A 24,184-nucleotide genomic window follows, 5' to 3' on the forward strand; every position below is an offset into this window, starting at 1 on the left:
ATTAATATTTGCTCACTTCAAAGCTTGTATTTCTCTCTTGATGCTGATATAAGTCATATTATTTTGCATAGGCAGGTGTCTGGTTTGATCAGTTTAAATCAAGGCTTGTGAAGCTGTGATGGCAAGAATTGCTTCTGCCATGAGAGCGAGGCATCATCTTTTCAGGAGTGACATTTCCTCGCAAATTAGCTCTCTTCAGACTCTTGTAGGCTTTCCAAAAGGCTCTTTGAGCTAATCTCAAAGGCAAGCATCTCTCTTTATACCATTTCATTTCATTGTCCTCTTCTTAACAGCTCTTCAGCTCAGGCTTAGCCATGGTGGGTTTGCAATGACCCTAAAACTGACAGAGCTAATAAGTGAAGGCAGATACAGAGATCAGTGAAAACCCTTTGAGTGCCCTGGGGTAGGCTGTAGGCAGCAAGGGACTAGTCCCTGTGAATGTCCTTTCAGTGGCAGAGTGATTGCTGTGGCCTTAGAGGAAAGCAGAGTGGTTTATGGATCCCCAAACAGGTATCTCTGAGCCCTGGCGCTCAGTTCTGCTGATGTGTTCCTGTCTGGAGTTCCTTATAGAAACTGCTTTTCCTAACTCTTGGAGGCTTTGCAGTTGAGAGAGCTGAGTGTGAACAGAACTGTTGTCTCTTGTGTGAAACATGACATAGTCAGGAGAGTGCAGGTTGGATTCCCTCTGTGGCATCAGCACTCTTGGATTTGGGAAAGCAAAGCTGCAGGTAGAGGAATCCCACAGTTGCTCCCTTCTGTGCAGTTTTAACCTCTGCAAGGAGAATCACTGTAAAACCTTCTGCTCTCAGGTTTCTTCCCAAACAAAACCCAGTAAACCAGAAAATAATCCTAAAATATCAGTTTAAATTGTGATGCTTAGCGTTTTTAATCTAATACAATTTTCCTCCTGGTATTTTCTCTTAAATCTCCAATGCTCTAGATTCTTTGGGTGCTAAAATTTGGTTTAAACTTTCATAACAGAAAATTATCAAGTCCCTTGGGTTGTTTTCTGACTTTGATGAAAGGCTCTTAAGGTTTTTCCATTTCAATCCATAGTTAGTAATCAAAATCTTCTTTCAGGCTGACTGAAATTGTTGTCATAAAAGGGCTTAAAACCTCCTTTGTCTTGAGGACAGAAGTGCTGACTCCTGCAGCATCTGTCTGTCACATGCTGGGAGTTGAGATTTGCATGGCTGCTATGTGGAACTTCAATATTTGTGATGCTTTGCTTTGTCAATAAGTAGTTTAGAACAAGTGCTGTGTTTTATTTGGAACAGCAAGATTTCAGTTGCATTTTGAGGACATGCACTTGCTAGCCTGTTTTTTGAGGGAGAATTGCTGTTTGATGGCACATTCCCAGGTCTGCTGGAAAGCCTAGAAATCAGACATCTTCAGGAAAGGACTGTCCTCCAAATGTGGAATACCATCTCCCAGCCATGCTAGATTTCAGAGGATCTTGGGAGCTGGAGTACCTGGGAATGAGGTGGCTTTGTTGATGTTGAAACTTGGGTGGAGCAGGATGCTGGTCAAGGCTGATTGCTCTGAAATAGGTTCAGATTTTGCTGGGCTGGATATATGGTGTCAGTCTGTATCTGCAGACATCTTCCTCGGGGAGAACACTGTCAGTTTCCCTAGGTATCCTCCTGAAGCTCCTCTGACTAAAAACTTCATAGGTTTATGATGTGATGGAGGTATCTTGCCCATCTGTTAGGGTCAACATGCCCCCTTAGTAGAAGCAGACAATTCCTGGGTAACAACATGAAACAGTGGAAGATTTCCACAGCCCTTTCTGATTTATCATCTGTCTGACACTTGGCATTTATTTGCCCAGCCTGTGGTACTTAACCAACTTGGGCAGCTTCCACGGAGGAGTGGTGCTGGCAAGCAGGCTGGTGTTTAGCATCAGAGCTTTAAAAACAATTGTTGCTGTTGGATGGTGGTGTTGTGCTTGTGGCTGCAATCCTGACATTTAAAAGGTTCGGGATAGGTAAAGGAAATATCCTGGACTGGCTTTCCCGTGTGTTTGATGGGCACAGCTGCTCAAGAATATCAGCCTTAATAAGATGGCAAAATCTCAGGTATTTTGTCTCCCCATGGTATGCTGCAATATAATTGTGTGTTTGCCTTTGTTTCTCTGGAGGAACTTTGGAGGAAGAACCACAGCTTCTGCTTTTCCTTTCTTGTAATGCTAATTCGGGATAATGATACTTTTTAGTGGTCCAATTCTTGTGTGGTGAATTTCAGTTCTCAAGAATGCTGTTATCTCCCTATCTGGCACCAGTAAACATGAGCCAGCAATCTACTAAAGGCCATGGAATCAGCTCAATAAATGGAGAATGTTGGTTGCTGTGGAAATCTTTAAAATGTAGCTAATCTTGCCAGGTTCAATGTAACGTTCCTTAGGTGACGTTAATCATAGTAACAAGATATGGGAGAGAAGGGAAAACTGGATTTACTGTATGGCCCCGTCTGAGAAATGAAAAATATGAAAAATACATGAAAAGTAGAATGCTCCTTTCTCTAAAGGTTTAGCAACGTCATCGCAAACATAAATTTCTCTTGCTTTTCATAGAAAAAAATGTTGCATTCCTGAATCTTGTGCAACTAATGTTTTTGGCAAACATCAGCTATAGTATGTGAGTTAATATCTGATGTATCCTCTCTTGGGGAGATGAGATCTTGCCCTTGCAGGGACAGTGTTTTTTATATGTGATCTAATAACTGTCTTCCATGCCCTTTACCAGAGCCCTGAGCACACCATGCTGCAGCAGGAGCCCTTGCATTTGGCAGCAAAGCTCTCACCTCTGTGAGAGCTCTCCTCTGTGAATGAAGGAGCTTCCTTCACCTACTAGTGCTTAGGTGAAAATGTTCCTCAGTGGAAATACTTCTTGCTGTTAACCTGCTATTTTGTTTAACTTATTTTTTCTACTCACTAACCCCCATTATGTAGTGCAGGTAACTATGCCTGTCAGTGTGGTATGTTGGTCCTAGGGAAATAATAGGCTCATAGAAGAATTGAATTGATTTTTAATTCATTTTAAATCTTTTCTTTTGTGTGACTTGTCATCATTTTATTTAACAAAGGTCTTGTTGAGCTCTTCAGTGTCAGTTTCTTATGAGATTAGGGTTTCGATGCCAAAGGTGTGAATATGGATGTTAGTGTGTGAACTTAATTAAATCACAGCGCATCTGCAATGGTTTAAAACCTGTTTAGTCTAACTAATTAAATGCAACAGTAAATTTAGAATTGTTACCAACAGGTGTGTCTGGTTCTTGCAGTGTCATGTCCTGACCCTGTGCTGTTTAATATGTATGTCAGTCATCAGGAAGAAAATATATAAGTAGGATTGAAAAGGGGTTTTTTCGATGACTTGCAGAGTTTTGAATAATGGGGGTAGTTACTGGCAGCCATCTGGATCACTTGGTGGACTGGGAGCAGGCAAAACAAAATCCATTTATTGGATTGCCAGCACAGAGCCATGATAGCAGTGTGAGGAACCTGGTGTGGGAAGCAACAGCTTGGAAAAAAGTTCTGAGCTCTTGATGGATTAATCAGCTGAACATCCTCCTCCTGTGAAATGTGGCCAAAAGGGTAATGTATGAGCATGGGAATTGGAAGATGGAGTATGGACTCTGCGTGACTTTGGCACGGCAGCAGCAGCTTCTGGAGTGTTGTATCCTGTGGTGATGCCCTCAGTTTGAGGCGGATGGTGATGAATTGATGAATGCTCAGAGGACAGCCACAGGGAAGATGAAAACGCTGGGATCGTGAGTGAGTGATTGGAGGAACCCTGCTTTAGTTATCACAGAGATGCTTGGGGGAGGGGAGTTTTCAGTAAATTGCCTACATGGGGAACAGATGTTCAATAATAGGCTACTCAGTTGAGCAGATTATGATATAATGCATTTGAGGCTAAACAAATCCAGGCTTGAAATACAGCACAATTTAGCAGTGAGGGTGAATGACCATTGGAACAGTTTTACCAAGGCTTGTGCTATGTGGACTGTCACCAGCATGTTTAGAAGCCCTGATAACAATTTCCACCCCTGAAAAATGCTGTCATTCAAACAGGAATTAATTTGTAAAAGCCCTCTGTCCTCTGCTATCCATGAGGTCAGTCAGGCCATGCACCCCAGTCAGGTCTGGCCTGTTATTCAGGTAATGTCCAAGTGTCTCCTTCACCCTGCATATCCAGGTAGGCTGGCCAGGTTCTTTGCAGCTGAATTCAGTGGCTCTTGGAGTTCTGCTCTAGCCTGTGGCTGCTGTGGACTTTCTCTGCTGCCTTCCTCTCCAACTCTGCTCCTACCTCTCCTGTCCCAAATGCTGTTGCCCATCTTTTGCCCTCCCAGCCCAATCCCCTGCTCACTGGCACCATGAAATGCTGTGAGCTGCATGTCCCGAACTCCCTCTTGTGGGGAAAGCCAAGCTACAGAGAATTGAGACTTGGCTGGGGCAGGGTGGAAAACAAAATGTTGTGATCTATTGCATAAAATAATGTCTTCTGTGACAAAAAAAAAGAATAAAAATTCCAGGGTGCTGAAGGAAAATGTCAACACTAGCAGCTGCAGCCCACAGATGTATGTATGGGGCATGTCCTGCCTTGGAGAATATTCCAGGCTCTCTGCAAATAAAAGCCAGCGGCCAAAATGTGGTTTTGTTCAGTTTGTATGTTTTTAGGCATTTTCCCCCACACTGCTAGGGACTGTGATTTATGTTCTTACTGCACTGAATGGATAGTATGGGGAATGGTTCATCAGCAGAAGAACACATTCAGCAGCACCTTGGGTTACCTCAGGATATGTAGGAATCTGAAGGCAGTTCTTTGATTTCTTCAGCTGTTAATGTCTTCTAGTATGTTAGCACCTCCTGTCAGGTATTTTGCTTTTCAAAGCCTCTTAGCTGCTTCTGATCTTTGAGCAACTTGCTTCTCTCAAACTACTGAAGCCCAGAAAAATCAAAGCCAGAACTTCCACAATATTATGTTTTTAAAGTGTTTTCCTTGAAGTCTTGAAGAAGCCTTTTCACAGCACAGTTGCTGGATAAAACAAAGAGCAAAAGACATTGTGGAATATGTTTAGGGAAGATGGAAGGATGGGGGGGGTGGAAGCAGCCCTGACCCACATCCCAAGGCAGGAGTGGAAGCCTGGAGGAGTGCAGTCATCAGGCGGAGTAGGTAGTGAGGAGGTCAGGAGCAGGGTGGAGCAGGTTCACAGAGAGTCCTGAAAACCAGAAGAGATGTACCCCCTCCCTGACAACACCACTGTGCTGCTGCACGCAGCTGGAGCACAGGAACTATTTTGATAAACTTTTAGTCTATTGCTACTAAATGGGTTTCGTCACCAGCCCTTCGTTCAGAGCCTGGAATGGTATCCTTGGCTCCTGCACTCCTGTAGTACTCCTACAACACAAACCCTGCTGAGGAATTGAATAAAACTGCAATTACTGTCAGAGTTACTGAAGTCAAAAGCCTGCAAGCATGAGGATGCTTGGAAGTGTTTTGGAAGTGGAAGCATGGTGTCGTGAGCACATGATCTTGGCCATCAGGAGCAGTTTCCACAGCATTGTTTTCAGCAGCAGAAAGAATCCATTGTGCATTTTTCTTCATTTCAGTTTTTCAAAGCCTAGGCCCTTTCTGCAGGCCAAAGTCAGCAAGAACATTTTCCCTAGTTCCATATTGAAATCTGGGGACATGCAGCACAAGAGTTTTTAATAAGTATGTGCAGCTTAAAGCAAAAGAGCAGTGGCAGCATGTGCCTTCCACCATATGTGTGTCCTTCCTACCTTCCTACTCGTTTTCATGAGTCTGGAAATGAGCATCTGTCTCTACTCCTGACTTTCCTTAATATTCATGGACGTGCCACTTTTTTGCTACCTACATTCCTAAGTCAGAGTGTTTCTTCTTCAGTATTTCATTTTAAGAATGTTGGATATCTGAATCTTTAATGATCAGCTGCAGTGGCACAGTCACTTCCAAAGGCAGCTCATGGCCCTAGGAACTCCCTGACCAACCATGACAGCCTGTGTTTCCCCACCTGGAGTCACTGGCTGGGGAATAGGCTGCCTGTCTGTGGCCAACTTGTTCCCCATGTGGTAAGAATTCCCTTTGTTCTTTTTTTTTTTGGTTGGACGTTCAACTCTTCTGTGCAGATTCTGGCAGGCTTTCAGCCAGAGCTGTTTGTAGAATCACCTTCTCCCAAGAGGCAGGGTGAGAGAGTTCTTTGGGTTGGCTCCTGGATGGCTGCAGCCATGGCTCACAGTGTGCTGGTGCACAAACCCAGCCATGCCCGTGGACATCCTGCTGCCTGGCTCAGGCAGAGCTGTGTTATGTTGTAGAGAGTTGCTGGTAACCAGTTGGGCTTTTCCAGTCCTTTGAATTACTGCTGAACTCATTTTAGAACTGTGTGGACAGGCCTTCACTTAACAGGACGTCTTCTCATTTTATTTTGATTTGTCTTCATGGTGGAAAGTTACATTTAGATTTATGCCATGGCTGGACCCTGGTGGCCTATCATAATGGGTCAATTAGTGAGGCTGGGGGGCCTGGGAGCTACTTCTGACAGCTGGATTTCAAGACAGCATCCACTCAGTTCAGGACATTTGCATAGAATTTGCATTTTGGCTGAGCCCGTGCATGTAAATGTAGGTTTGCATTGTCTCTCTTCTTTGAATGACTGTTTAATTAACTTTAAACTTAATTATGCAATCTGCCATCTGCCTAAATCCCTACAGTGCTGTTATATTACCATTCTTTTCCAGTTCCACCAAGATATTTCCATTCCTGGAAGTTTTCCCTCCTTTTCAATTACTAAGAGAATTTCAAATTGTTCACTTCCTTGGCTACTTTTGAGGAGGACTAAGAGCAACACTGTAGGAACTCTTAGCTTTAATCATGATCAAGCTGCAGCTGATCATGGTCTGGCTTGGACCAAGCAGAGGAATGTGCTGCAGAACCTCCAGTTTAAGATTCTTTGAATTTACATTTCATGAGAGAAGAAGGATCTTCTTTTAGTTGCTTTTGATAAGGAGAATGCACTCTCAGATTTTCTCTTGGACTCCAGATTGAGCATCTGAAATATTGCCTACCATGTTTATCTCCTGCAGGTCTCTGTTGCAATGAAACATCACTGAACTGATATCACCAAGTCTTGCCTTTCCACTCCTACATCCCTAATGAATTCTTTCCCATGACATCCTCATTTGTCTTACTGCTTTGTCTTTAATCTTGAGCCATCTACTTTATTTAAGCTCTTGGCTTCAAGATACTGTAAAATACATGGAGGTGGTTCTGTTCCAAGGCTGTCTAAGAAATCTGAACTCTTTTACTTCATGTTTAGAGAAATGTGGAAGCTCGACTGTTCCTAACATAGGTTGAAGCAGAGCTGTGTTTTCAGTGAGTGTGGTGGATGGGGTTTGGTCCTGTATGGGTATTATTGGGGCTCTAGCACAGAGATTGATTCCAAGCAGTGTCTTTTTAATTGCTGGTACAGAACTCCTTCCCTGAGCAACTACACCAACAGCTGTCTTTGTGTTTTTCCTTTTAAAACTAAATAGAACAAAAAAGGATTTGGCTGTGACCATTTAATCTCTTAAATCCGCAAAATATTTTGCAAAACATAAATAGCTTGTTACTTCTGGCCTGCCTGTGACCAGTGTTTTTGTTGACATAACTCACATTTGAGATCACTTCAATGGTGTTTGTTGGTCTTGCCTGTTGTTTTTGCTTGTGTGTGGTAATTTGATCCCGGATATTGTAGTAGTCATTTAAGTGCTTGGAGATTTTTGACTTCATCACTTCTATAATATGGCATCTACTGGATGTCACTGGTGCATTAGAAATTCAAAACAATCTAACAAACACATTTTGGCTTTTAAATTTTGAGAGGGAATTATTCTAGAGGCTTCTTTGAGCTGCAGAAAATATCAAATAGCTTTGAAATTGCCTGCTTAAGTATATGAAAGGAGCAGACACAGAAAGGGATCCTAGCAAAACCACCCTGATGTTAATGCAGTTTGTACTGGCAAAGCACCTTCTGCTGGCAGAGTTTATTTGCCTTTGGAGAATGAAAGGGGCAGTTGCCTGGTGCAGCAGTGCCAACAGTAAGCCTGTGCCTGTCCAGAGTTCCCAGCCAGGAGCTGTGTCCCCCCAGCTCAACAAAGCTGTGCAGAGACAGATTCACAAAAGTACCTGAGATGAGTTGTTCAGAGGCCATGTAGGTTGTGGATTTTTTAATGTCCCAGATGTCTTTCCGAAACAAGGCAGAGTTTGTGTTGGCTGAACTTTGGTATTGAGACTATTAATATACCCTGTTACACATCAGCATCCATAGTGCCTCATAAAGTTGCAGATAGAACTTCCTGGCAGCTCTTGGAGAGTATTCATTTGCTAAAAGACCAAATTTGATGGTTTCTAAAATTTGCTTTGTCAGCTCTGCCAGGAGTCAAGGGCCAACTTGAATTGACAGATCTGTGAGGTGATGCCTTGGGCTGTCTTTTGGTTGGACACTTAATTCATTAATTCTCTAGTAAGGATGGGCAGGAACATGCTTTATTTAACTTTCTTGCTGTGTTTAACCTAATCTGACTTAAATGGGAGTGTGGGACTAACCACAGGCTGGTATCAGGGTAGTTCTTGTTGTCTTTGGTTGGTTAATTTCTGCTTTTGGGGCTAGGGCAGTGTTGGGTGATCCTTCTTTTGGTAGCTGCCATGTCTTCAAAATCATGGGTGTGTCCTTATCATGTCTTACTAAGTGCACAGCTGGGTTGTCTTGAAGAATTACTAGGAAGTTTTGAAGGAAATTGGTTTAAGTCATTGAAATGAGTCAGCAATGAAATGGAACATTGTAGAAATATGGACAAATATTTAGGAACTTTGTGTTAAGAGTGTCTCATTAACTGATAACAAATTGTACTATTGCATGTTACCAGTTCTGGGGGTATGCTTCTGTTTCTTCTCATGCTTATGCTAACTGGAAAACAGGGTTTTCCAAAGATTCCTTGCCATATCTAGACCATGATCTAATGCTGGGAAGCAACGGAAAATCCTTTCAGCAATAGCAGAGTTAGTGTACGTGTTGGTGTCCAGTCATGGCCTGATAAAAGTAAATAGCAGATGCAAGTATTTTGTATTGGAAAAGCTTGTAACAATATTGTTCTGTCCAATGCTTTCAACATAAATTCCTTTTTTTTTTTTAATATAAAAGGAACCATTACATGCTGAGATAGTGTCTGGGGGGGTCAGACACTGCAGAGGTGTTACCAGCACTGCTGTGATGCTTTCACAGTCCTGTCCTCCCCAGGGAGCTACCTAACTATTGTAGGTATCTACATAAATAATATAGATGGAAAGGTGGAAGTCTGAAGGTGAAAATGTCTGGTGAAAGTGTAGATGCCCTTTGGTAGAAATGGGAGAAACTATACCAAGATCTCCTTATCTTGAAATTCACTTGGATCTCTCAAGTAAAACTGGTTTTTGCTGGGTTCTGGATGGGAGTTGTCATGGATGTGCTGATGAAGATTCAGCAATACTTTCCTGCTCTGCTGGCAGTAATCAAAGAGATTGTCAGGTGTGAGAGGGCAGTTAGAATGTTTTATTTTTGGGAAATAAAATTGAGGGTCTTGATTCTTTCTTATGTAAAGCAATATGCAAATTTTAATATGAAATTAAAGACTTTCTGGCCTTGCTTACTTCATGTTTAGTTGAGCATTTTAGTTGATTTAGTTGACCATCTAGTTGATCAACTGACTAATAGATGTAAATTTAATTAAATGCAGTACTTTTCAAAAGCTAAACTCTAGAGTGATTTTGTATAAATTATGTCCAAATAAGCTGATTTAAAACATCTCGCCTCCTCTCTTACTGTAAGCCAGATCTATTATTCTGGGAAGCTGCCTGCATGCATTTTTTCACCCCAAATAAGAAAAGATTAATAGGTACTTAGGTTTAAAGACCAAAATGTGTCATTGTGTGATGTCATTGTGTGATGGAGATGAAGTGAAGTGGTTTGGATTTCAGATGAAGCTCCAGTGCTGTCCTTCCAGCAGAGCTCAACCAGCCCCTGCGTCCTTTCAGCTTCTTTTCCTGGTGTCCATGATGAGAATAAATGTGAATGACTGATTGTGAACTGTCCTGAAAGGCCATGAATGCACTCACTGCTGTGGAGGTGGGAGTTGTGTGTTTCTGCTTCCCACAGGTGCTTCCCTTTGGCTAGTTTGAAGGGTTTCCCTGCTCCCTGGGTGGCACTGCTGGTCCTATTTAGGTGTCCCCCTGTCACCCTTTTAGGGAGCCTCCATGCCTGGTGCAGATGTTGTGATTTTTTTCAACCCAAATCTCCCTCCCGAGGACTTCAAGTCAACCACATTTCCTCAAATTATTAGTCCTTTGTCATATCCCATGAAAATGGCAGAATATCTCGAAATCCTAGGCAAGTGTTGGCTGCACCCACAGGGAGCATCTCTACATCATCTCTGCAGCCAGATAAACACCCAAACATGTTGCATTTGCTGCATGTTGTGAATATTTACATGTTGTGCACTAGAATTGCTCTGTGTTCAGGCCTGAGTGGTTTTGCACAGCAGATGTGTTTGGTGCTCTGTGGTTGCTTCAAGTCTCCTGTTAGGATAGATCAGCCAACCTCAGCTCTGCACTTTGGTCTTCCTTCCACTGAAATGATTTAAATTTTTTTCTTGTAGTCATTGCTTAATAATTTATTTAGTATTTGGTTATTTTAATGCCTAGAATGCATTACTACTTTGTGTGATGTCCTGCCATGAGAGATTTTGTTCTGTCGTACAAATCACTCAACTGTGACATCAAGGAAAAAGTAAGACTGACACATGTGGTACTGGAATAGGGTTTAACCATGTTTGTGATAGATTTTTCAGAAAGAATAGTCACAATATATCCTATGCTGTAGAGTAGTCAAGTTACAGTTTGCTTTGTGGGATGATGTCTGTTTATGCATCAGAATATTGATGCTGGGCAGTGGGGGCAGCGGGAAAGCCCATCTTAAGAGGTATTTTTAACTTCCAGTTTTAGGGGACAGGTGCATGGCAGAAACAAATAGTGACTCTAGTTGAAACAGATGGTGACCTGTAGTTAGGTCTCTTTCTTTTAAAAGAAGAAATACAAGAGATTACAGTCATGCAGAATTTGATGTGTTCCAGTTGAATGCAAATTGTGACAGTTGCCTGTGGCTTTGTAACAGGGGTGGCTTTGTTTAGCCATAAATGTCATGGCCAAGGGGGTCAAATACTATCCACAGTGGCTGTGTGTAAACTGCCATGCAGGCCAGCCATGTTCAAGCAGAGTCTGTAGTTTTGAGTGAATTTTGTGTTTGAGTTTTGTTTTTGAGTTTGAGCAAATGAAAAATCCCACCACAGAGCAAGCCCAAGGTTAAAGTGCTGAAAATGTGCAGATGCCTTTCTGCATGTCTACCTTTTATCACACAAAGATGCTTCTCCACCCTTTGCTGTTGCTGTACATTATTTTTGACTGTAGGGGCCCCAAATTTTTTGAACCATTGGACTAGCCAAGTGCTGGACAACTTTTCTCTGCAGTGCCTAATTCTGTTGCTGCCCAATTCATGAGATATTTTTTTGCTTTCCCCCTCTGCATTTCAGTTTTATGCTCTCTTATTTTTTTTTCAGCTCCTTCTTAATTATATGTTAAGATTTAGCTTTAGCCTCCTTTTTATCCCGGGCTCTTTAATTCATAGTAGTATTTTCTGTGACTTGCTGTCATAGAAACGAGGGCTTTAGGGGACCTTATGAGCTCGTGTAATCCATTTCACTACCTCAAGGAAAAAACTACTCTTCTTAGACCAACTCTGGCAGACGTCTGTCTCACCTATTTTTAAGAACCTCCAACGAAGCAGATTGCATGACCTCTCTGTGAGCAGCCTAAAATCCTGCCTGTTGCAGTTTAAGTCAGTTTCCTTCAAAATGTCTCTGAAAACATATCCAGGAGCAAATTGTGTTGCCAATTCTCTAGTCTGTACTTTTACTCTTGGTGTCTGTTTTTAAACTTAACTTGACCCTTAGGACATTTGTAAATCAGTTCATTAGGCAGTTGCAAATCAGTTAATTTTAGTTCCATCTCATTATGTGAGCCATACAGGTTGCGTTGCCTCAGTCACCTCATCTGAAAACTGAATTTGCTGCTGTGCTAAATTTGCCATGTTACAGCTGCAGCCTCCTCAAACAGACTTTGCCCTGGAAGCACCCTCAGAGTGTGAAAAGCTTGATTGTGTAGAAAAAGGCCCAACTATGTTGTGTTGTTGTGACTGAAAACAGAAGCCTCCCCTTTGTTTCAGCTTCCCCTTTGCAGACACTGCTGTGGTATGTAATCTCTTCCCAGACTGGTCTAAGCTGGCACCTTCAGTTGTCCCTCTGCCTGTCTTGGTGTCTTCCCTCCTGAAATAGGAGGATCCCTCCCTCCTGCTGATTTGCCTCTTGTTATATATATGAAAATTACTTTTTCTCTGTGATTGGGCAAAGTAGCAGTTTTCTCTTGTTGCACCATATTTTTTAAAGATCTCTGCTTAAGTACAGCCTTTAAAACATTTTTTTCTCGCTGCTGTGAAGCAATCTGCTATTTCATTTGAGAAGGATACCATAGGTAAAAAATTTGCCTTGTAACTTGGATAGCACTGTAGCAAATAAGTTGGCGTTGCACATTTTCTGACTTGCAGGTACAAGCTTGGACCCAGGGAGCGTAGCCAGGAGGGGCTGGAAGGCAAAGCTGTGATGACATGTTCAGTATCCAGGTGGAGGGCCAAGAGGGCAGCTGCGCGGCGCTGGGTTGCATTCCAATGTGCTGATCCGTGGAACAGCGTTGGCATACGCTTTGGAAGCTGCTGCTTGCTCTCCTGGCTGTAGGGAAGGGGCTGAGGTGATGGCAGGGAAGTAAGGGGTGAGTCTCTGCAGAACATTTTCATATGATTGTGGACTATTCTGAGCAGGCTGGACATTTGGATCGTTGGCACTTCTTTCTGGTGTCCTTGTGTACCGCGCTGCCTCTGGTAGCTCCAAAGTTAATAACTGTACTGTGGGTTGTTAATTTTTTTCTGCCTCCTTGATTCCTGACCTGCTTAATTAAGTTATAGGGAGGTTGTATTTTCTCACTACTTGGGGGCTTAATGGGGTGGAGACTTTGGAAACAGTTTAACAATTTCACATTTTATATGCTCTAATGAATTTCCCAGGATTTTGGAAGGGTTGTATCCAACTTTAGCATCGTAATTTCCAGCGTTTTATTTATGCTAAAATAAGTTAGTGCTGTGTTATGAGGCCCAAAGAGCCAACAGATTGCAAATGAACTAATGAAGACATTGTTTCTCTTGGATAAAGGCTGTGACTCATGGTTGTAACTTGTACTGAAGAACTAGAGACCGTGAGCTTCACCAGGACCACAAGCTGGCACTGGGGTACCTCTTCCCTTCCTTGTTATTTCAAACCTGTATTTGATTTCAGGTGCAGAAAAAAGAGGGTTTGCAAGGACCAGAAACAACTCTGAATCTGCAAGAACTCCCCAGAACTTCGATAGGAAGAGGCAACTCTCTGAATCGCAGACAGAAACAATGAACAATTCAGACAGCAGAATAAATCCCAGACAACTGGGAACTCCCAGAGGTATTAAAGCAGTGTGTGTACACGCTTCAGGAATAAGCTGCCTTGAAGCCTGTGCTTTAAAAGATGGGCTGGGATGAATGCTATTGACTTTAAAATGAGCTGTAAAAGATTGTTGATTATTTGTAAAATATGATTATTCCAGGCTTTTCGGTGTTTTGAAGTCGGGTGCCAGTATTTCTAGGCAAACTGTTCTCAGAAGTTCAACTTTGAACATAAAACTTCTATACAGATTCTGTTGAGATACACAGACATGTTTGATGGGCAAGGTAACACTTACTAATTTTTGTTTGCAGGAGGATCCTTTGCTACTGTCCCAGCATCAGGTGACAGAAAGAATCTGAATAAACCCACTCGAGGGAGGAAGAAGAGTATATTTGAAGCCTACGCATCAAAGGAAGATGTTTCAGCAGGACTGAAAAGGGGAGAGCTAATTCAGGTGCCTGATATGTACACTGTCCATGCTCTTGTGATAAGTGTGAAAACCACAGGCAGTTGTTGGAAATCAGCAGCAGTTGATGACAGGGAATTGATGTAGCACTTGTAGATGCCAGAGGAAGATATTTTCCCTTTCTCAGGGTGTTCTACAAGTGGGATGGAATCTCCTACATTCCCCTGAAGTAGTTCTTTGTTTGATTGCATGTTCTGTAAAATTCCTGATCCACTCTAGAGATAAATTGCAGATTTCTTGTTGAAGAGTCTCCTGGCCACGATGGTCATTACTGGGGAGACACTTCTTTTTACAAATGATGCTCAAAACAACAGCAGTTGCTGGCAGCAGCCTCTGTCTGTGTCAGTGTAAGCAAAAACAAATGCTCTTAGCAAGATACCTCTTGCTGAAATTTCTCACAAAAGTGTTTGTGCTTCTTTTTGGAGCAGCAAAACTGCAGCCATCAGTAGGCAGCAATTCTTTTCTAAAGAATGTGGGGGTGGACCTGCTGTCCTATCTGCTGGATAGAGAAGATTTACGTAGAGGTTGGCGGGGGCTGAGATGGAGAAGAAAACGTCCTTGCACCATGTTCATAGTAGTCCTCAACACGGTGTAATGTTCCTCAGGACACACCTGGCATCCCAGTGAGATCAGACTGGCTGGAGAAAAGAGGCAGGTGGAAGTCAATGAAGGAATGACATCCACACTGAGGCTTTGTTTACCCAAACACACACAGGTCCATTGCCATTTAAGTAGTGTTGTAGTACTGGTGAAGTTGTGATACTTAACTTTCATCAATAGACTGGAGTCTCCAATGACATCACCTCAATTTTTGTCCGATTTTTTGTTATAATTTTATAATAATTCTTGTATATCATTAACATGGCGTAATCTCTGGAGGTGTGATGAGGATTTTACATAAAAGTCTGCCTGATTCCATCCTGAAGGCCAATCTCATGCACTCTTAGCTTTGAGGAAATCATATCCCTGCTGATGATCAGCATGGTCCGCTGGGCTACTTGGACTTTAGGCCAGTGCATTTTTAAAGACCATCACAGATGTCTGCAATGGGAAGCAAATGGTGAGGGAGGAAGTGGGAGCCTTAGGCTGTGACTTCTCTCATGGCTGCACTAGCATATGGCATCAACTAAAGCTTCTGCCTTACCTTCAGGGGTGTTTTTGGCACCATTTTTGGTAACACAGCCTGATAGTGTTACGTGCGATGTGTGTAGACTGCCTATGAGGTCAAGTGCAGCTGCAGATGAGGCACATCAGGCTGTGATTACTACCTGAGAATCCCACTGAAATGCTGAGTCCCCACGGACCTGTGATTGCATGATCCCTGGCAAAAGAATCCCTAATTCTTGTAAATGTGTGTGTCTACTCCAGGTCATGTGCTGCGTAACTGGAAGAGTCATATGTGCTTTCTTAGGCTCTGTCTGTTTTCCTTTCATCCAGTTCCACATCTCAGGGAAACAATGGGGTCTGTAGAAGTGAGATTTAATAATTCAGAGCTGAGTGTTAGATCATGGGCCTTCCAGCTCAGTATTTCTCATCTTCAGTTCATTCATCCTTATGATTTCATCAAGACCATTCATCGCTGCAGCCTCAACCAGGACAGGTCAGATCCTGAGAGCAACTTTAGTGAATGGATGAATATTCAGTGGTTTTTGCTACAATGGCAAGAGACAGGATGAACATGGGTCTGTTGTGTTAGTCCCCAAAAGGAGGGCATTATGTTTTAGCATGGTGACCTGCAAAAAGGCTCCACAGGAGCCTGTGGAATGGGAGGACAAACCTATTGGTCTGAATCTGATGGTCCTGAGGAAACTGGAGTACTCCCAGGCAGCATGACTCTCTGAACATGGGCTGTCTCCTGGAGCATCCTGGAAATATTTGGATGAGAATTTGAGAGCTCTGTTAGGGAGAAAAGAGCCTACCATAACACTGAGATTCTTGGACCTTGGCAATGCAGCTGTGCAATGAAGTGTTCCTGAAAGTCCAGCCCACAGAAACTCCTGACAGACCTGAAGATTGCTCAGATGGCACAAGTGCTGTGATTAGGCAGCCCTAGATCAGGAAGAGTGAAAGGTTATCTTTATGGGTGCTGACGTCTGTCAATAATATTGATCTTAATGGCTTCTGGTGCTGTATGTGACATAAGTCATGTTTTGATATGTAGCAGAAGTGTGACCTGCAGATTCCTGGATTCATTTTGTCATGTGACGTGTCCGGAAGTGTCCTTCTGCAAGAAAAGGGATCTGAGCTCAGGTGCTTATGAGTACACAGAATTCCCTCTTCCCTGCCCTTCAGACTGCAGGGAGCAAAGCTCAGGGGTATCAGGTTGGTTGGAATCACAGCAGATAGCCTGAAGGCAAACAAGATTGAACAACTCCTGCGTCCTCCTGTGAGCGCTCGCTGATGGTTATACACAACAGATGAAATCAGGCTGTGTATGAAAGAGCATGGACCCAAAGGACTCCAATCATCCTCTGAAGCATCAGCCAGAAATTCATGTCTGCTCCACGCCTCCAGCGTCTCCCAGACCCTCCCTGCAGGGCTGCTGGGGTCAGGTGGAGCAAACTGAGATGCAGAGCCTGCTTTGCTGTTAAAAGGGTGTTTTTCCTTGGAAAGCTGTTATTTTGTGGATGTGAAAGCTGGGGTTTCCCTGGTTTGCATGGATTGTTTTTTCGAAGGAAGCCTTGGTGGCAATCAGATACTTGTGAGCCCTGACCTCTTTTTGGTGTTTTGTACATACAAATGAACCCGGGCATATGTGTTACAATAATTGTTATAAACTGCTTGGTTTGGGATGTTTGAAGTTTAGTCTGAGTACTGCCTGCCCTGCATTTAGCAAAGCAGCTTGAGAAATTGTGACCCTTTTGTGTCTCACTGGGAAAGTTCAGTAAGGTTAGAAACTTTATTGGCAAGAGCTTGTGAAGCTGCCTTGAATCATCAGAAAATGTTTTAGAAACCTTCCTGCAGACCTTGTTCTTCCCTTTCATAACAAAAGCCCTAATGACAGAAAAACACTGATAAATATAGCAGCTATTATTTGCAAGCTATTGTAAAATAATACAACATTAGTGTGACATCATGAGACTCTGCAGCCAGATCCTCACCCCCTAATACACATATGAGAACAGTTGTTCATTGCAGATGGGAAGAGTGACTGGTTCCAGATATGATATCACAGCGTGAAATGTACAACATTGTAAATAGCATTTTCATGGGCACAGATAATAGGGCCCATCTGCTTTCTAAGATAAATTTTGTGAGTTTCTTGCTTAAAGGAAGAGCTCAAATTTTTTAATATTACTTGACGTAAGAATTCTAATGCTGATCATAATTAGGTAGTGCATATAAAATGCAGATAAACAGTCTGCACAATAAATGTGGTAACAGCAGGCTCCTCTGTGTGTTTGCTGGAGCTGGGCATCCATGGTCACATTGCTGCTCTGGTACCTTCTGGGCCATGGACACAAACCCTGATTTTTCATGTGCATGATTGGCATTTACACCTGACTGATTGACAGCTGTCCCACACTGTTCAGGGGGACTGTGCAGAGGAAAACAGGATATCCCCTCATCTGCTTAGTGCTGGTAGGTAGAGCCACATATGGGAATTGAGTCATTGTCAAACAGAGCAGCAATCCCTTTCCACTGTTTCCTTTCTCTGTAGCAGCTTCTGATGACTGATTCTGGGAAATAAGTGTGGGACAACCATTGAGAGTTTTCCATCAATGGGTACCAGTGCTAATAGAAACTGATGACAGCAAGTCAGCTCTCACTTTGCTTAAGGATAAAATACCCCAGGGTTTCTCTCAGTGGGTCATCTTTGTTTCCATGCTGTTGTCCTGGGTTATACTTGCCACGGGGACAAGTGTCCTTGTTAGTTCAAGTTATGTGAGACGTAAAATTAGTGCAGCAAAGTACTCAAATAGTATCTAAAGAGTATGGAATACATGCTGCTGGTAATCTGGTATTCTGCATTTGCTGGTGAACTTTAGCAAATAAGTGCAATGGAAAATCTTTGTAAACCTGTGAATTCTTCAAGGCAGCAAAACTTTCACATGTAATCAGCTCCATTTCCTTATTGTCTGAGTGTTTCCCAGAATACATAAAAAATTATTTGCTGCAGTAAAGTTTTAAAGAAGCAATTCCTGTGAGATGCTCCTATGATTGCTTAACACAGAAGTGCAAACAGATGGAATCTGTTCATATAAAAAATTGGCTAACATTACTTCAAATACACAAGTGGAGAAATTTCTAAAGTTTCTTCCCAGAGCAGAAGCCTGTTGGAAGGCAGATACCTAAGTTGTGTTCCCATAAGATTCAAATGCTGTCAGTTTGAACTGGAGTCACCTGAATTCCAATTTCCAGGATACTTTTGGGATGCAAATGTGTAGCCTATAAGGCTTTGGTTGGCTCTGCCTTTCTCTTGGATGGACATGAGTGCAAGCAGCAAAACTGGTTGGTTTACTTTGGAAAGTTGATATGAATTTGTTGCAGGTGACTTGGCCTTTAAGTTGGCAGATAACAATGCAGAAATAGATAGACCATGGAATTTTCAAATGTATTTAAGATAGTTTGCCTTTAAGTATGTTTAAACAGAATTTAATCCTGTAGACTTTAAATGTTTATTTTTGGAAAATCCTTTAAATTCTTTTCTGGAAATGTACTTTATTATCACAGTTACTGCTGCTGTCTGTTTGCAGGAACAGCCTAAGCAGCCAGAGCCCCATAAGAATGATACCTGCTGCCATGCAAGCTCAGCTTTTCTTTTCCTCTTTCCTTGCGTCCTCCAAAATAAGCAAACCCAACATTCTCCTTTTCCAAAACAGAGCAAGCCAAATTGTTTCTATTATCCAGTTGTTAACGAAGCTGGTGGATGCTCAGCAGAAAATGTGTGAAAGGAACAGGAGAGTTTGGATCCTCAGTTCATCCAGTAGCAGCAACAACTAATGATTCAACATCTCTTTGATGACAGACTGCAGTAGATCAGCTTAAGCCTATCATGAAACTGCCTTTTGGCTTGAAATTGCTTGGATGCTAAGTTGTCAAGACTTGAAATGTATAATGGAAATTTAGATGTATCTCTCATGTTTCACTGTAGATATATTACCCACAGCTCTCTAATTTAACTGGTGTTAAATAAAATTAATAAGATTCAGGCATAATCTTTCTCCTTCTTTCCTTTTTTTTTAAGGGACCCTTGAGAATAAATCCTAAGAAGTACCATGAAGCCTTCATTCCATCTCCAGTAAGTGTAATTTTATAATGCTTTAAAGTTCATAAGTAAAGGTGCATTAAGATAGGAGTTATGCTGTGCACAGAAGGTCACTCAGAGGTGAATGAGTTGGAATAAATGAACACAATCTAGATTTTCTGTTGTACCAAATATTCCCAACCAAATCCCACTTTCTCATACCTCAAAGAAACGCTTTGCTTGTGCTGAAGTTGGGGATACTGCAGGGTCCCACAGAGGCCAGCTGAAGTCAGGTTTGGGGACCACCAGATAGCGTAATCAGAAACCCTTGGTTTATGGCTGCAGAGGTTTTATAGATTTTCCACTGATTTAAGTTAATCTTCCCTAAACAAATATGCTCTCCATTTTCGATCTGCTGCATGAGCTAATTTGAAAAGTCATTCCAGAAATAATATGCGTGATTCCTTTTCATGTGCCCGCTTTGGCACGGGCTGGATCTTGGTTGGCTTGGGATGTGCTTCTGCCACATGGGACTGCCTTGCACCTCTTCTCTCTTCTTTCCTTATTTTGACAGAAAAGGACTCTTGCAATTTCAAGGCCTTCCAGTTGGGAAGGTGACCTCACAGCTGGCACAGCCAAAGCTTTTTATCTGGAACTGACTTGGTCAAAGTGTTGCTGTTAATGAGAGAGTTTTATATTGAAATGTTTTGTTGGTGTGGGGATGAGAAGGCAGAGCCTGCCCTGAGACAGTGAAACACTGATTATGTTGTTCTCCCTGCTGCTGACAGTGCTATTGTTTTGGGGCTTGGGAAAGCCTTGAAATTCATGGTGTTGTTTATTTTATGTTGTTGATTTTGGGCAATGTTTTGGAGCTTTGTTAGAGAAGGTTGGTGTTACAGGGATGTGAAAAGGTTGGGGTTGCAGAGAATACACTAGCATTAACTAGAGGAAGAAGTACAGAGCAGCTCTCTGGTACATCAGGAAGGAAAAGTGTAAGTGAAAGGAACTTTGATCCTTCCTCTGCCAGGTGTCCTTGTAGGTGTGGTAAGTGTAAGCTTTTAAATATATTCTCTGCATTTACAAAATGCAAGGTTAAAAGAGAAGTTCAGCTACTCTCATGAGTTATTTGGATGTGAGGCTTTACCCCTAATCGCCCCTCTGGTGTCCAGCTGTTGCCTTGTGCCTGTTCTGTGTGCAGGAATGCATACATTAAGGAGGGCTAACAGAGGTGGTTATCTCAACTATCTTTCTACTTTTCTGCCCTTTGTGGAGATGAATACCAGAATCAGCAGAATCAACACCTGGATGAAGATGACTCTGGTTTATGTAGGCACAGTCCTGTTAAGACAGATGCTTTGGGAAGCTTATCCTTTGTATAACATGATTTACCATAATGGAGGGGTTGCAGCCTTGCCTTGGTGTTCTGCAGCACTTCCCATCATTGCCAGATGCTGCAAGAGCTGCAGCTGTGAAAAATCACCCTTTCTTTTCTGCTGTTGATGAGGGCATTATACCCCTTTCACTTCAGCTATGGCTTGGCCATGGCTTCATGGAGTTCAATGCAACAGCTGTTCACCTTCTGACACCAGAAGTCCCTGCATGTTTCTTGCTGCACTTGTGCTCTGTCTGCTCATCTCGTTGTTGCATGGAGAGTTGAGGGGAAGGCCCAGGGCTTTTTTCCTGAAGCTACCCAGAGAACACACCCCAAGAATTGAAATCTCTGCCTTGCATCCCGTGTGTTCCCTGTGCAGGGTGGTGTGGTTTGAGGTGTCAGTGTGAATGATGGTGCTGCTGAGCATGAGTGACAGTGACTGGAGCTGTGCTGTGCTTGTGGGAGACACTTCAGAGCAGATGGAAGTACTGCAGATCTCTTGTCAGAGGAGGATAGGGAGCACTGCTGGAGATACTTGCAGAGAAAAAGCCCTGTGCTCCCTGGAGGGGGCTGGGGAAATCTTGAGGCCATTGTGGCCAGTAGAGTAGATGCACCCCAGGGACAGCTGAGACTTTGCAAGTGATTGTGTTCTGTTGTCATTCAGTGCCATTTTAATTGCATTAGTAATCTGAAGTGTCAGCTGTGCCGAGGAAAAAGTGCACAGATTTTCTTGGAAGTGCGTAAGTTCACCCAACAGTTGAGAGCCTGGAGCTCAAGATATAGAGATGTTTCTTTTTGGAGGGAAAGCCAAAACTGATGGCAATTTTCTGATTACAGCTTTGTTGCAGATGTTGAAATTAACTGCTGTAAAATTGGTGTACATACACATATTTAGATTTGTATATATGTATATATACATGTATTGTTTGGAAAGAGAGTGTGTGGGTGCAGTTAAAGACAAGACTCTTGCAGAGTGTGGAGATGAAGCCTTAACCAGATGGTGTGATACATCAGGCACCTTTACAGGGAGTGGAAGAAAATGTCTTGTATTTTCATGGACATAGGAGAAGAGGAAAAAAAGTGTAGAGCAAATTATTTTGAGTGCTAGCCTGTGTCCTGCAGCACAGAGCAGCTACAGGTACAGACCAAAAAAACCCCCTAACCCAGACCGGGAATTTGCCTTAGAAAGTGACTGAACATTTCATTTTTATGTATATGATGGATTTGGGTAAAGAGTTGGAGCTGAAGGGAAAGGGTGGGGAGAAATAAGGAATAAGACCATGTGTAAAAAATCTGGCTTTTTGAAGAGAACGGTTTCCAATTTGAATTATGTTGGTCCAAGAGGCTTTGCAATTTTTCTGCATCTTGTCATGGGAGGCAGCTTTCACACAGCTGTTGAGCTGCTGCTGCTGCTTTTCTTTCTAAGAGTAATTTGGTCTCTTGGAGGGCGGCCTTAGTTTCACATCATGGCAGGGTTCTTCCTTTTATTGTTTTGGTATCTAAGCAGAGTAAGATACTTATGTGATATTTGGGCTTCATGTTTTCAGGTTATAAAAGAAGTTTTTCTTGGACACTGAGCATGCTGGTAGTTCTGATTGGATTTATTCATGCATATGAAACTCAGGAGTGTCTGAGAAACAGCTGAAGTTGCGATTAAGACTTTAAATCTTGTGAGGCTGGTTTTTTCTTTGAAAGACAATGAAGTACTAATCTGAAGAAACTCAACCTCCTTTTTTGTACCTCAAAACCATGCAAAGATAACTCTCTTCAGAAAAACTATTTAAGCTGGTCATATTGATACTGAATGCTCACTTTGTTTGACATGTTCATTGCACTGTAAATGGACACATGGAATTTTTTGTATACTGAATTATGGGAAAGCAGAAATGAAAGCAGCAAGAGCATGGTCAATAATTATCAAAAGAAAAAAAACCCGACAAAACTGGCAATCCTTTAAAAACTAAAATCTTTGTGTTGGCATCTTCAGGAAACTTTGTTCACCCCATGAAGAAAATCTCCCAAACTAAATCTAGAGTAACCGAGTGCCAAACATGTCTGGAGTGGATAATCATGGTGTGTGCAATTAGTAGAGGCTCTTGTGCAAGGATGCTAACCCAAAATATTCAGAGAAGGTGTCCTGACATGTCTGTTACAGTAAAAGATCTCCTGGTTTGCAGTTGGCATCTGTGGTTGTCATTATTTGGGATACCTTCTAACATAAATTGTGCCAAATGCAGAATATATGGTGTTAACTCATTTGAAAAAGAAGAGATTGCATCCCTAACCACAATCCAGACCACCTTCACAGAGTGCCCTGCTGATCCAGGAGCTGCATGTCCCTGCTTTCCCAGCTCACCAGGAGAGCAGCAGGAGCTCTGCATGGAGCACTTTGCAGAGACTGCCTTGTAAACAGCTCTGAACACTTGTCTGTTCTGAACACTGGCTTTGAATGTTTGAGGTGGGAAATTAATGTGTCAAGAGCTGTGATAGCATAAAACTCTCCACCTGTTCCCAAGAGTAACTGTAGAGGAACTGAGACAGCACATCTTGAAGGCTTGGCTCTGTCTTGTGTAAATAGTGGGGAACTACTGTACTGGCACATCCATACAAAGGTGCTCATTTGCTAAAAGATCCTCTATGTTAAGGGCCATATGGTGAATCTGTTTTGTTCCTGTGCACAACTGCAGGATGTTTGCCTCACCAGGGTGTGTGTCTTTCTTGATGGCAGTGTTTTAAACCTCATAACAACCATGATTTAATATATTTTGGTCTGGCACTTACTTTTCTTCCCCTTTGACTAGGATGGGAGCCGCGATATCTTTATTGACGGAGTGGTTGCTCGCAACAGAGCCCTGAACGGTGACCTCGTGGTGGTGAAGCTGCTTCCCAGAGATCAGTGGAAGGTCAGTTCAGTATATTTTTGCAGTATATTTTTGAGAGAAAGAGTTTATTGCAATTTTCATGACTAAACTTGTAGGGCCTGAGACAGAGAACAGAGAATTTCCTACAAATCACATTAGCTAAATTGAGTTTATGCTGCTGTTGATTAAAAGAGTTTATCCATTACAATGTTTGGAAGAAGTGATACCTGAGGCGTTGACACCTCATTCTTTGCATGGAATGGCCTTCATTATCACTGTATGGGAAAGTCTGAGACTGATTCCAAGCACATTTGTCAGAGGTGACTTTTGGTATCTGCTATTTGGCTGTCTTCATGCTGTGGTGTTTTGGATAGCACTGTGTAGGTGTTTGCAATTGCTTATGTATTTGACAAGTGTTGTTCACAAAGCTTTAGTTATGATTAATCCTCTCTAATTTTTGGGTCCTCAGTCCATGAAAAGTTTATCTTGTCACAGCTCCAGATTTTGTGGTAATACCCTTCTTAATATGAATGAAGCATGTGTGAAATGACTGGAGCAATACAAATACAAATGTGGGACAATTGCTTTCATTTTCATGTCTGAGGATTTCAGTAAGATCACTGTCTGGAATTTTTTTTTTCCCCCAATGGTAAAACTTCATTCCCTAATCAAACTTTGTCCTTTC

The 24,184-nt window shown here is 42.3% G+C and overlaps 1 protein-coding gene across 3 annotated transcripts in view; it reads left to right on the forward strand.

Annotated features, from left to right (window-relative positions):
• The window catches only part of DIS3L2 (DIS3 like 3'-5' exoribonuclease 2), a 180,146-nt gene that overhangs the window by 4,934 nt on the left and 151,028 nt on the right, over nucleotides 1-24,184 (forward strand). For 2 of the 3 annotated variants that reach the window (XM_077184037.1, XM_054639416.2), the window contains exons 3-6: nucleotides 13,472-13,630; nucleotides 13,924-14,066; nucleotides 19,267-19,320; nucleotides 23,440-23,541. In XM_077184037.1, the coding sequence (XP_077040152.1) occupies nucleotides 13,472-13,630; nucleotides 13,924-14,066; nucleotides 19,267-19,320; nucleotides 23,440-23,541 (458 nt within the window). Of the gene's footprint in view, nucleotides 1-12,690; nucleotides 12,912-13,471; nucleotides 13,631-13,923; nucleotides 14,067-19,266; nucleotides 19,321-23,439; nucleotides 23,542-24,184 lie in introns of all 3 variants that reach the window. The other variant, XM_077184038.1, reaches the window with a different exon arrangement.

This window comes from Agelaius phoeniceus, chromosome 10, assembly GCF_051311805.1.
Source record: "Agelaius phoeniceus isolate bAgePho1 chromosome 10, bAgePho1.hap1, whole genome shotgun sequence".
Taxonomy (NCBI): Eukaryota; Metazoa; Chordata; class Aves; order Passeriformes; family Icteridae; genus Agelaius; species Agelaius phoeniceus.